At 61.1% G+C, this 12,719-nt stretch overlaps 1 protein-coding gene across 1 annotated transcript; it reads left to right on the plus strand.

Annotated features, from left to right (window-relative positions):
* The first annotated feature begins 744 nt into the window (after window positions 1-744).
* On the plus strand, window positions 745-10,307 carry LOC123345172 (tubulin beta chain). The gene is made up of 4 exons (XM_044981862.1): window positions 745-949; window positions 5,720-5,828; window positions 6,361-6,471; window positions 7,130-10,307. The coding sequence occupies exons 1-4, from the start codon at window positions 893-895 to the stop codon at window positions 8,185-8,187; spliced, it is 1,335 nt and encodes a 444-aa protein (XP_044837797.1). The 5' UTR covers window positions 745-892; the 3' UTR covers window positions 8,188-10,307.
* Window positions 10,308-12,719: the final 2,412 nt, after the last annotated feature.

A 12,719-nucleotide genomic window follows, 5' to 3' on the forward strand; every position in this document is an offset into this window, starting at 1 on the left:
CTTCCTCTCTCCTCTTCATTGTCCTTTTTGTCTTTTTCTTTCCTCTCCGTCATTCCTTCTATTTTTGCTTGGTTTTTTCCCCTCACTTTTTCACATCCATTTTTTCCCCCTTTCTTTTTCATCTTTCTATTTTCTCTCTTTTCCATTCCTTCTTTCTTAGGCATTCAGTCCTTTTCCTGCCTCTCTTCCCCCAGTCATTCTTTCTTTTCTTCCTCTTTCCATTCTTTCTTCTCCCTCCTTTTCTCTTTCTCACCCATTCTTTCTTTTCCCCCTTTTCAGTTGTTTTATTTCTTCCTCTCTTTTTGACACTCGTTCTTTTCTCTCTTTTTCATTGTCTCTCTGCCTCTCTTTGTCGCTCCTTCTTTCCCTTTTCTCCCATTCCGCCTTTCCTTATTCTGTCACTCTGCTCTCGCTATTCGCCCTCCCTGCTCGTCCTTCCTCGGGCTTTGCGGTGCGCCTCATGCCGTGCCGACGTGGGAGGAGACGTGGGGAATAAAGCACTAGGCCCGTCTGCCGGCCTGATTCTCCCTCTTCTCCCGTCACACCCATTTTTTTCCGCAATCCCACTTTAAAAACTGTACAACAAAAGGAGACTACAACTCCCAGCACCCCTTGCGCTCGGGTCCACACCCTGCTCCCCCCCCACACTACGTGTCCGCGCCTCTCCTGTCCAATGGGCTCCGCGCTCGTGATCCCAGCGGGCCAATCGTCGGGCTGGCCGCCCTCCAGCTTATAAAAGCTTTGTCTATATCAGCCCCAGCCCCTCTCGCTGTCGCTTTTTCGGCCGCTTGGAACGTTCGCTCCCGGCGCGTTCGGCGGAGAGAACCTTGAGCTCCCCAGCGTTCCATTCCGTCCAAGGGCGCAGGCTCCGGCTAGACCAAAGGGAGGCAGGATGAGGGAGATCGTCCACATCCAGGCTGGCCAGTGCGGCAACCAGATCGGGGCCAAGGTGAGCGGGGAGCCTCGTGCGCCTCCGGATTAATGGGGCTTCGTGAGCGGGGGAGGGGGGGGGAGCGGCCCCAGCATATTTGGGCGGAGGGGGGGGAGGGAGCAAAAGGGTTTAAAATACGGGATCTCCCGAAGGGGGGGGGGGGGAATGCCTCCGCCCCAGATTTTTTGGGGAGGCGGGGGGAGGGGCAGTGGCTATTCCTCTTGCAGGGCGAGTTTGGTGGAGGCGGCTTGATCTTGGCAGTTAAAATAAAGGCGGGGTGGTGAGAGCATTTCGGGGGGCGGGGATCGGACGCGTTTAGAAAGCGGTCTCGATTTATTTCCCATCCTATTTTTTAATCCGGATTTAAAACTGCTGCTCCGTTTTGAGTTCAGCCCTCCTGATCCTTTTTTTTTTTTTTAAACCCGGGACTTTAGACTCCGGGTTCCAGCCCGTCCCGGCATTAGAAAGGCGATTTGCAGTTAATGGGATTAGCCGGCGCAGCAGATGACTCAGACCCAGGGGAGGTGGAGGGGGGCGGGGGGGGGGCACAGGAAGGAAACTCCCCCCGCCCGCTACGCGCTTTCAAGCGGCGCGGTACCATCTTTTAGCGCCAAACCCAACCCGCCTGCTGCTGGCTGGGGGAGGGGGGGCGGTGTCCGGCGCTGCAGGGATCTGGCTTTGGTTCCGCTGGGGAGCGGGGCCGGATTCCCCTGCCAGAGCTGCCCCCGCTCCGGTTCGGCTGAGGATTAACCCAGTGTCTCTTCCCCCGCCCGCCTCTCTGCTGCTGGCTAATTTCACGTCCTCTTTCTCCGCTGGTTCGTTTCAACCCCGCCCTTTGATCTCCATTGTCTGCCGCCAGGGGCGAGAGATGCGGTGAAAGGGGCCATTTTCCTCCCCTAACTGCTGGGGGGGGGGGGCCGAGCCCCCTTCCAGATCTTGTGTTAGCTAGCGGCAAAATACCCCCCCCATTTCTCTTCCGTTAATCGGTGGAGAGGGGGGGGTATTTGTTCTCCAGCGTTAGGGGCTTTGCCTTATATAGGCAACGTGATCTCCCCCCCCCCCCCCCGAAAAGAAGTCGCAATTTCTCACACTTGCTCTCTGGGGTCACCCTACCCAGCGTGTAATAGGTTTAAGCACCTGGGTGGGGGTATGTCTAGAAGCGACCCCCCCCCCCCGCTTGCTAGATCCGGAGTGAGGCCTTTTCCCCCCCCCTCGGTCCCTTTGCAAACCGTCAATTACAGTGTTGCAGTTGGGGTGAAAAACGCGACGGTAAAATGTTGCAATGGGGGGGAGAGAAAAAAAAATCTTGTTTCAGTTGCAAATCAAGAATGTTGCTTCTGGCGCCAAACCGCCCATCCCCCTCCTCCCTTTCCCTCCCCACCCACCATCTTCCCCACCTCTTTGTCTGGCGGGCCCCACATGGCCGGCTGCAAAGCTGGCGTGACCCCCCCTCCCGGAGCTCCCCGCGCCCAGCCCGATCCCTTCCCATCCGTCCCCCGCCGCCCCGGAGTCACATCGGATCTTCAGTTTAAACTGAGACACCGCATCCTTTGCGCCTGTAATGGCGCCTTTGCACGGCTGGGGGGGGTTCCCCAGGCGGCTGCTGGCGCTAGACACGGAGGGACTTTTTGTGCCTAAAGAAGGGCCTGTTTGCAGTTGGATGGCTGCAAAATCCACCCCCACCCCCAGCAGTTGGCTGGATCAGGCGCTGGGTTTCTCCGCCTGGTGGGGTGGATGGGGGGACAAAGACTTTATTTTAGCCCGTGCAGAACCAGGAGCATCCCTGCTAAATGGGCCCATCGGGTTTTTTTATTGCTTCTGTGGAAGCATCTGGATCTCTTAAGAGGCCCTGAATTTTTATTTTAATTGTAGGGATGTTTCCCCTCCTGCATCACATGCCTCATCCCGAGCCCCACCCAGCCTCACCTCTGCCTGACCCGGTTTGCCAGGCGCTAGGTGTGGCTGGCAAATGGGTGCCGGCCCCTCAGCCAGGCGGTATCACAGGGGTGCTGATCTGCCTAGATCCCGTGTATGGAGATCCAGTCCCCCCTCCTCGCTTTAAAACTGGGTCTCTGCTGTGCCTGGGTGGGTGGGTTGGTCGGGCTCTAATGAGATCCGGCCCAGCAAATTCTTGCAGCGAGAGCCAGACCCGGCTGCTCCGTCAGAAGATCCTGACCCCCAAAATAATGGGTTTGTATTGCAGCAGCTGCGTCAGGGATCCTGAAGCGAGGAGGCAGGGCGCTGGGCTGTGCGGGGATGTTTGGGGAAATGTAAAGCAGTTTTTTCTGCCCCTCCCCAAGAGCCTTCCTGGCGTCTGTTAGAGCCATTCCGTTTCTCCATCTGGAATCGCTCTGCATTTGCACCAGGGTCCCTGAGATCAGAATCCGCTGACTCAGGGTCTGGCTACGCTGTGTATTAAAGCTGGGCTCTGACGCAGGGCCCAAGCCCCCCTGCCGTCCACACACAAATCAGTCTGACCCAGGTCAGCAAGCGCTCAAATCTAGGACCCTGCTAGGGGGTGGCTCAGAGCCCCAGTCCAGTTGCGGCCATGGTCCAAGTCATGTCTTCTGGAGTGTGGACGCGGTCCAAGCCGCAGCTTCAAGTCAGGTCTGTGCAGTGTGGACGTGTTAACACGGCTGTGAACCCCCAGGCATGGTAAGCCCAGGTTTACCATGCAGTGAGGACGACCGAGTCCACAAGCCTGGGGTCCCACAGCCCCGGGTTTACAATACAGTGTAAATGTAATCTCAGGGACCCTGGTTGTCAATCCAGATCCACTCCAGATTGACACCAGAGTTGCTGAGATCAGTGCTGGGACTGGGGGTGGATTTCCTGGTGCAGTGACCCATGGCGCCAAAAATGCCTGGTGTGTTGACGGGGTCGGCTTGGCTGCCCTTGTGGTGTGGGTGGGGCGGGGCCGGGCCCTGGTGGTGGGGGCTGGGGTGGAAAACAGAGCTGTTATCTGTGACAGATGCTCTGACACGCCGCTTTGTCCCAAGCAGGCTTGGGGTGGGGGCAGGCTCCACTGGGGACAGAAGTCAGTGACCCCACCTCCCCCCGCCCCTCGGTGGATTGATTTCACTGGTAGCCTGTTCAAACAGTCCCTGTCCTTGAGCCCAGGGGCCTGGGTCGGCCCCTAACCACACCCTGCTGGGGCTAAGCACAGCTGGGATGATCTGTTAATGGCCGGCCAGCCCCACGCCCTGCTCTGCAATGGCCAACCGCTCCCTTCAAAGCAGCTGGCAAAGGGGTGACATAAGAGGTGACTAACTGACCGGGTGTCCTGGCTCCCAACCTCCCCCCCCCCCCCCGATCTAACCCACTAGACCCCCCCCCTTCCCTCCCTGAGCCCAGGCATAGAACCCAGGTGTCCTGGCTCCCAGCCCCCCCCAATCTAACCCACTAAATCCCCCTTCCCTCCCCGAGCCCAGGCACAGAGCCCAGGAGTGCTGACACCTGCTGTGGCTGAGAAGTGGCTGAACAGAGCTGAAGCCGCCAGCCTGCAGCAAGCGGGGGTGGGGAATCGTCTCTTCGGCTCAGCCGGGCGCCATCTGCTCTTTGCTCCGCTCAGAGGCGGGAAGCTGGATTTGCATCGGGGCTGGGGGTGGGGCTTGTAATGGGTAGAGCTCAGTTGGGGGGAGGGGGGGCAACCAATCCCACCGCTGCCACCAGCAGCATCATCCCTGCCGCGGCTGAATGCTGTGGGTTCTAGGGCAGGCACGTGGCCAGGGAGCGCTTCGGGCGGCAGAGGAAATCTTAAACAGTAGCAATTGTTCCCTGCGTGGCTGGGTTTGGCCATCGCTTCCTGGCGGGGCCGTGCTGTGGCTGCCCTGCACTGGGGGGGAGGGGGGCAACGCTGGCTCAGGCGTCACTTCCCTGCAGCTGGGACTGCGGGGACGAGCGCCCGGCCCACCCCCTGGCAAGGCAGAGCAGAGCCCTGTGGGAGCTGAGACCACAACTGAGTGCGGGGAGGGACCGGGACCGCTGGGGCTTCTCTCAGCCCTGGACAAAGGGTAAAGCAGCCCAGCCGGGAGGCCGCTGCTGGTCAGAGGGTGACCCTGGGGGATTTTACCACCAGCCCCAGTGGGGGTGGGGTGAGAGGGCTCTGTCCTGAGGGGGGGGGACACAGGACAGGTTCCTTGCATATGCACATGGGGGTGGGGGGGGGTGGGAGGAGAGATTGGCCACTCATGTCCCAGCCTCCCCAGTGCTGGGGACACCAGAGCCCCAGAGATATGGCTGGGGGGGCAGCACTTACCCTGCCCCCCCCCAATGCTCAGGGGTCACTTCTCACCCCAGCCTAAGGATGGGCATAGAGGGGGGAGGAGACATCATAATACCCCCACCAGGGGGTCAGAGCAGCACCTCAAACTTTCATGGGGTTCCTCTGCCACTAGGGGGCAGCCTGGCAAGCGTGGTGTGTTGCTTCCCCCACATGGCCGGCCGGTGTTGGGAGGGGGGGTGGGAGGTGCAGTCCTAGGGGAAGCCCCTGTGTCTGGACCAGGCTGTGATCACCTGTAGGGGGCGCTGCTGGCTTTGGCTGGCTGCACATGGTGGGTGTGGCACCATCATGTGCCTATTGTATGGTGGGGGGGCAGAGCTAATGGGGATGTGCCAGGTGGGGTAACCCCTCCCCTGTGCTGGGGTAACCCCCATTGGGCCGGCAGCTACAGCGCTAGCTGGGTTCTCCCCGAGAAGAGCAGTGTCCCCTTGTGGGAGGGGTGGCTGGTACAGGGATGGGGGCAGGCAGCCACCCCAGTGACAACCCCCTTTTCCTGTCGCCCCTAGTTCTGGGAGGTGATCAGTGATGAACACGGCATCGACCCCACCGGCACCTACCACGGCGACAGCGACCTGCAGCTCGACCGCATCAGCGTCTATTACAACGAGGCCACAGGTACTGGTCAGGAGTAGGACGCATGACACCCCTTTACCTAGGAAACGTGGGCCAGTCCGATTTCCCCCCCACAAACACCCATGGTTTGGTATGTGGAGGTTTAGTGCTCCCCCCATGTATATACATGGTTTGGTCTGGTCCCCCCCACATGTTCCCATGGTTTGAGCCAGTCCCCCTCCCCTATATGCAGGGAATGGGAGGTTCCAGGGATCCTTCCCCATAAATACTCTGTGGCTTGGTCCTGGTCCAGTCTGTTCCACTCCCCATGCCATGTGTGGGTTGGTCTGATTGAGGGCACCGCCCCCCTTCCAGATGCCCCAAAGGATAGGGGCCCCCCCTTCTTCCCACATGGCTGAGACCAAACCCTTTCAGTGCATTAGCGTCTAGTGACTGCGGGGATCCCTCTGCACCCACGGCTTTGAATCAGCCCCAAATTCCTCTTCCTGGATAACCCAGGCCCCCTAAGACCGTCCTGCTGCCTCTTGGTTTGATTGACCCACCCCTGCTGAGACTCTTCTCGCTCCCCCTCTAGGTGGTAAATATGTCCCTCGCGCCATCTTGGTCGATTTGGAACCAGGCACCATGGACTCTGTCCGTTCCGGTCCCTTCGGCCAGATCTTTCGACCAGACAACTTCGTCTTCGGTAAGGTTCCCATTGTCCCTCTGTGCCTTGGGGTTGGCTGGGTGTGACTGTGAATTACCCAGCAGCCAGTTGGGTTGGGTGGTGTCAACCATGGCACCAGTGGTTGAGACCTCTGATCTTGGCCTATGTGTAGCAACAAGGGTGGGGTTGCATCTAGAGTCTGAACCAGAGTTTCTAGGCTTTGTCTACTCAACTGAGTCCAGACTGGACCTAGCAGCAACCTGTGGACAGTCCCCCAAAATTTTGGAGTGGCCAACAGGTTATGACTTTGAGATGGGCCTTGTCTGATCTGGGGGGTGTGGGGCATGTGTGGGGGGACCCAGCTGACTTCACTTGACTGTTTGGAGCTAGAGGTGTGTCCCTCAGCTGTGGCCACGTTCGCAGAGCGGTGGCCTGTGTTAGGTTCTCCTGTCTAAGAATTGGAGGCCACTTAAATGCCATGGTAATGTGGCATCTCTTTCCCCCACTCCCCCCGATCTGTGAGCCTAACTCAACAGAGGACCTGATGTTCCTCCTAGACCATTGGGGGAATTGGCACGTGTCCCCCAGGGGACTCCACTGGAGGTAATTTGGGGGCATGGCTGGCCAAGGAGCAGCTGGTTCCCCAGTGCCTTAGCCCAATGCTTGTGGCTTCTTCCCCTTCACCCCACCCCTACAGGCCAGAGCGGAGCTGGTAACAACTGGGCCAAGGGGCACTACACGGAGGGGGCCGAGCTGGTGGACTCGGTGCTGGATGTGGTGAGGAAGGAGGCGGAGAGCTGCGACTGCCTGCAGGGCTTCCAGCTGACCCACTCGCTGGGCGGCGGCACCGGCTCGGGCATGGGCACGCTGCTGATCAGCAAGATCCGGGAGGAGTACCCCGACCGCATCATGAACACCTTCAGCGTGGTGCCGTCGCCCAAGGTCTCGGACACGGTGGTGGAGCCCTACAACGCCACCCTGTCCGTCCACCAGCTGGTGGAGAACACGGACGAGACCTACTGCATCGACAACGAGGCCCTGTACGACATCTGCTTCCGCACCCTCAAGCTCACCACCCCCACCTACGGCGACCTCAACCACCTAGTCTCGGCCACCATGAGCGGCGTCACCACCTGCCTCCGTTTCCCCGGGCAGCTCAACGCCGACCTCCGCAAACTGGCCGTCAACATGGTGCCCTTCCCTCGCCTCCACTTTTTCATGCCCGGCTTTGCCCCCTTGACCAGCCGCGGCAGCCAGCAGTACCGGGCCTTGACTGTGCCGGAGCTGACCCAACAGGTCTTCGACGCTAAGAACATGATGGCGGCCTGCGACCCCCGTCACGGGCGCTACCTGACGGTGGCGGCCGTCTTCCGCGGCCGCATGTCCATGAAGGAGGTGGACGAGCAGATGCTGAACGTGCAGAACAAGAACAGCAGCTACTTCGTGGAGTGGATCCCCAACAACGTCAAGACGGCCGTGTGCGACATCCCGCCCCGCGGGCTCAAGATGGCCGTCACTTTCATCGGCAACAGCACGGCCATCCAGGAGCTCTTCAAGCGCATCTCGGAGCAGTTCACCGCCATGTTCCGCCGCAAGGCTTTCCTCCACTGGTACACGGGCGAGGGCATGGACGAGATGGAGTTCACCGAGGCGGAGAGCAACATGAACGACTTGGTGTCCGAGTACCAGCAGTACCAGGATGCCACGGCCGAGGAGGAAGAGGACTTCGGGGAAGAGGCTGAAGAAGAAGCTTGAAGCTTCACCCGCCACCATAAATGCGCCTGCACAAATTAATTTTTTTTTTTAAAAAAAAAACAAACACCCACATCGCATCATGTTCCAGTTTTCTTTCTTCCTTCCCTCTCAACTGTCTTCTCCATCCAGGTTCCTCCAGGGCTGAGCTTACTCCGGTTCTGTGATCTCCCATGTAAACATCAGCTTGGGCATCGGAGCGAGAGATGCCACTTCTGCCGTCCCTCATCTGTCTTCTCTTCTTCCCCAGCACTAACTTATTGTGAGGTTCTGTCTCCAATAAGTCAGATCCCCTTTCTCTGTAGCTGTCTGCATCCAATGGCATCTCTCCTCTGCTCTCTCTCAAAGAGGGAGTTTAAATTTTGGTGATTCTTCTCAGCCCATGCTCATCTCGCTGAGGTGTTCTTCAGGGATGGGAGAAGATGGAGTGTGGGGATAACAGAGGGCTCGGTTGGATTGTTTAAGACCTGAAATGTAACACAAGGGACGTGCAAGTTTAAAAGTCCCAAAGCAGGGTTGATAGGTTGTCCCTTCTTTGGCCTAGCAAACTGGAGCCAGGTTGTGAGCGCGACCTCTTTGCTGACTCGGGCCTTTATCGAAGGAGCTTCTCGCACGTAGGTGTCATCCCGTAGGTAGCATCAGGCAGGTGCCAAACTCTTGTAGCAAAACCAGTAGAGGTGGGAGCTGTGAAGTGGATTAGCAGGAACAAGGTAGATTGGTTTGTGGGAGCTCCCCCACCACTGGAGCCGCCGGTGGGGGATGTGAGGCAGGTCCGGACCTGAGGAAGTCTAGTTGATTGCTTCTTAGACTGGGCAGAAAGTAGGAAGAGGTGGCCCTGAACTGGCCTTGCAATACCGGCAGCTGGGGAGGAAGGTAAGCAGCAGAGCAGGCCTAGCAGAAACATCTGGCCCTACTTAGGGGAAGGAGATTCAATTTTGCTTTTGCCATTAGCAAGTCCCTTCCTCCTCAGGGAGAATGAGCCTGTGGCTGGATGCAGTGGGGCTTGGGGGAGGAGCGTCTAGTGGAGGGGAGAAGGGATAGAACCCAGGAGTCTTGCCCCCCCCTTGCTGTGGGAGGGGGACTCCAGGACCCCAGGGTTGGATTTATGGCTCTGCTACTTTGGTGAGAGATGTTCCGTCAAGGAACTCCTCCCCCTCCTGGCTGGAGGTGAGCATGTTTGCAAAGCTGTAGGAGATGCAAGTTCTGGAGCTGCCTGGTCTGCCCACACCCTCAAAGGGTGCGTCCCTGGCTTCCCTAGTCAATGTGCTTTGTGTTGGGGGGTCAGCCCCCAGCTTTCCCAGGCGGGGGCATCCCCCCCTTTCATTTCCATTCCTGCCCCTATGCTGAGAATTTGGCCCACAGATTTTTTTTGGGGGGGGGGGGGAATGGCAGGAGGTTCTCTTCCTTGTATCAATTTGGCCCCAGATCAGGGGACCCCCCCACATACCTTCTGTCCCCCCCAGTGCCCTAGATAAGTCAGCTGAGCCAGGGATGAAAGGGCACGAGGCCACAGAGCGATGGCTCAGGGAGCTGGTCTCTGCCATCTCAGCAGCTTTGGGGAAAGGGTCAGTGCAGGCCCCACGGCAGAAAGGAAAGTCTCAGGCTGGGGGATGGTCCTGCTGGAGGCAAAGGGGGAGAGGTCCTGACAGCTCCGGTGAGCAGGGAGGGGGTGAGAGGTGGGGGGGGTGTAAACCGGTGCGAGGGGAGAGGCTGTGAAGGTAGATTGTCCCCCTGCCCGTGTTCTCTGGGGCTCCGTTGGACCCCAAGGTCCTGGCACCAGGAATCAGCTCCCACCAGCTGAAGCCCGTGAGAGGAGACAACTCAGCCCTGGAGGAATTAAAGGGGAAGGGAGTTGGGGGGCGGGGGGAACTGATGTGGGCTCCAGCTGATAGGTGACAATGCAGCTGGAGGTCCCACCCATGGGGCCCCCCTCCCCCCAGGCTAGCTCGGGCCTGGCTCCAGCTCAGCTCTGTCCTCTCCGGCTCTGTCTCATCTGCTCAGCGTGTTTCGTTTTGTCCCCCCCCCCCTCGCTTGCTCCATCTTTCTCTAGTTTTTTTAACTGCTTTTTTCATATTGAAAAGACGACGTTCTGTGCAAGAATAAACCAATTTTTTTTAAATTTTCCCGACTCTCCGAGCTCTGTCTGTGGGGGGGGGGGGGGGGGGTTGTGATGGTGGCCGGGGGAGCCCCTGTGCCCCTCAGCACCGTAGCTTTAGGTGTCTCAAAAACTTCCGCAAATCACAGCCCCTCCCCCCGAGTCTTGATCCCACCAGCCCCAGCTCTGCCGGTGCCCCTCACCCCCTGCCCTGAGCTCCCCTCTCCCCAGCTCTGCCGGTGCCCTTCACCCCCTGCCCTGAGCTCCCCTCTCCCCAGCTCTGCGGTGCCCCTCACCCCCCCCCGCCCTGAGCTCCCCTCTCCCCAGCTCTGCCGGTGCCCCTCACCCCCCCCGCCCTGAGCTCCCCTCTCCCCAGCTCTGCCGGTGCCCCTCACCCCCCCCGCCCTGAGCTCCCCTCTCCCCAGCTCTGGCGGTGCCCTTCACCCCCTGCCCTGAGCTCCCCTCTCCCCAGCTCTGCCGGTGCCCTTCACCCCCTGCCCTGAGCTCCCCTCTCCCCAGCTCTGCCGGTGCCCCTCACCCCCTGCCCTGAGCTCCCCTCTCCCCAGCTCTGCCGGTGCCCCTAATTCCTGACCCCCAGCCCCTGCTAGCCCAGCCCTGGGGTTCTCCCTGCCCCGATGGGCTAGTCCCCCTGACACCCCAGCTAGCCCAGCCCTGGGGGGTCTCCCCGCCCTGCAGCTCCCCTGGTGCCCCTCGTTCCTGAGCTCCCCTCTCCCCAGCTCTGCCGGTGCCCTTCACCCCCTGCCCTGAGCTCCCCTCTCCCCAGCTCTGCGGTGCCCCTAATTCCTGACCCCCAGCCCCTGCTAGCCCAGCCCTGGGGTTCTCCCTGCCCCGATTGGCTAGTCCCCCTGACACCCCAGCTAGCCCAGCCCTGGGGGGTCTCCCTGCCCTGCAGCTCCCCTGGTGCCCCTCATTCCTGAGCTCCCCTCTCCCCAGCTCTGCGGTGCCCCTCACCCCCCCCCGGCCCTGAGCTCCCCTCTCCCCAGCTCTGCTGGTGCCCTTCACCCCCTGCCCTGAGCTCCCCTCTCCCCAGCTCTGCCGGTGCCCTTCACCCCCTGCCCTGAGCTCCCCTCTCCCCAGCTCTGCGGTGCCCCTCGTTCCTGGTGTGCAGCCCCTGATAGCTCAGCCCTGGGTTCCTCTCCCCAGCCCCCAGCACTGCCGGGGCCCCTCCCTCCTGCCTGGCAGCAGCTGTGGGGCAGGGAAGTGCGGGAGGGGGCGTGGCCAGGGGATGAGCTCATTGCTGGGGGGGGGGCGATGTCAGCGGTGCCACGTGGCACGGAAGAAGCCGGGGGGAGAGGAACCCCCCCCCCTCGGCCGGGCTCTCGATCCACTTCCTTTTGCTCTGCCCCCCCCCTCCAGTTTCCTTTCCCTGCGCTTCCTCCACCCCCCCCCCCCAGGTTAAAGGAGGGGGCCACGGGGCAGAAGTGAGGAGCTGGGGCATGTGTGCCCCCCCCGGTCATTCAGCAGGATTTGTTCTTCGCTTTTACAGTAGCTGGATGGTGCCCCCCCCGTTCAATTCCTCCAGACCAGCCCCCGGCCCCCACCAATGGAGGCTGCGGGGGGCGGGGGCGGGTGTTGAGCTGTATAACCCACAGCCGGCTGTCACACAGGCCCCAGCGACTGCCCCTGGAGTTGGGGTGGGGGCAAGGGGCTCAGGAAGGTGCCCCCCCCCTTGGTCAGTGCTGGGGGGGCACAGGGAGCCCTCTGCCCTGGCAGGCTGCTGCTCACCCCATGGAGCTTGGCAGCTTATGAGGGACTCCTGCAGGGTGGGGGGGCACCGGGGGCTCAGCAGGGGGCGCTGTGCTGCAGGAAGGAGGGGGATGGGGGGCACCAGGGGCTCAGCAGGGGGCACTGTGCTGCAGGGAGCAGGGTGGGGGGGCACCGGGGGCTCAGCAGGGGGCGCTGTGCTGCAGGGAGCAGTGTGGGGGGGCACCGGGGGCTCAGCAGGGGGCGCTGTGCTGCAGGAAGGAGGGGGATGGGGGGCACCGGGGCCTCAGCAGGGGGTGCTGTGCTGCAGGGAGCGGGGTGAGGACACCGGGGGCTCAGCAGGGGGTGCTATGCTGCAGGGAGCAGGGTGGGGGGGCACGGGGGGCTCAGCAGGGGGCGCTGTGCTGCAGGGTGGGGGGGCACCGGGGGCTCAGCAGGGGGCGCTGTGCTGCAGGGTGGGGGGGGCACTGGGGGCTCAGCAGGGGGTGCTGTGCTGCAGGGAGTAGGGGGGGGGGGCACCGGGGGCTCAGCAGGGGGCGCTGTGCTGCAGGAAGGAGGGGGATGGGGGGCACCGGGGGCTCAGCAGGGGGCGCTGTGCTGCAGGGAGCAGGGTGGGGGGGCATGGGGGGCTCAGCAGGGGGTGTTGCACTTTGCCCCAGCCCCCCCCCCAACACATTGACTCTCCAGCTTTCTCCCCAACCCGTCATGGCCCCTG

This window comes from Mauremys mutica, chromosome 12 (assembly GCF_020497125.1).
Source record: "Mauremys mutica isolate MM-2020 ecotype Southern chromosome 12, ASM2049712v1, whole genome shotgun sequence".
NCBI lineage: Eukaryota > Metazoa > Chordata > Testudines > Geoemydidae > Mauremys > Mauremys mutica.

What these genes read in the sequence shown, in the direction of transcription:
- LOC123345172 (XM_044981862.1), top strand. Translation starts at nt 893, where the DNA reads ATGAGGGAGATCGTCCACATCCAGGCTGGCCAGTGCGGCAACCAGATC. An exon ending in GCAACCAGATCGGGGCCAAG is followed by an intron (nt 950 to 5,719) that starts GTGAGCGGGGAG and finishes TGTCGCCCCTAG; the next exon opens with TTCTGGGAGGTGATCAGTGA. An exon ending in CTATTACAACGAGGCCACAG is followed by an intron (nt 5,829 to 6,360) that starts GTACTGGTCAGG and finishes CTCCCCCTCTAG; the next exon opens with GTGGTAAATATGTCCCTCGC.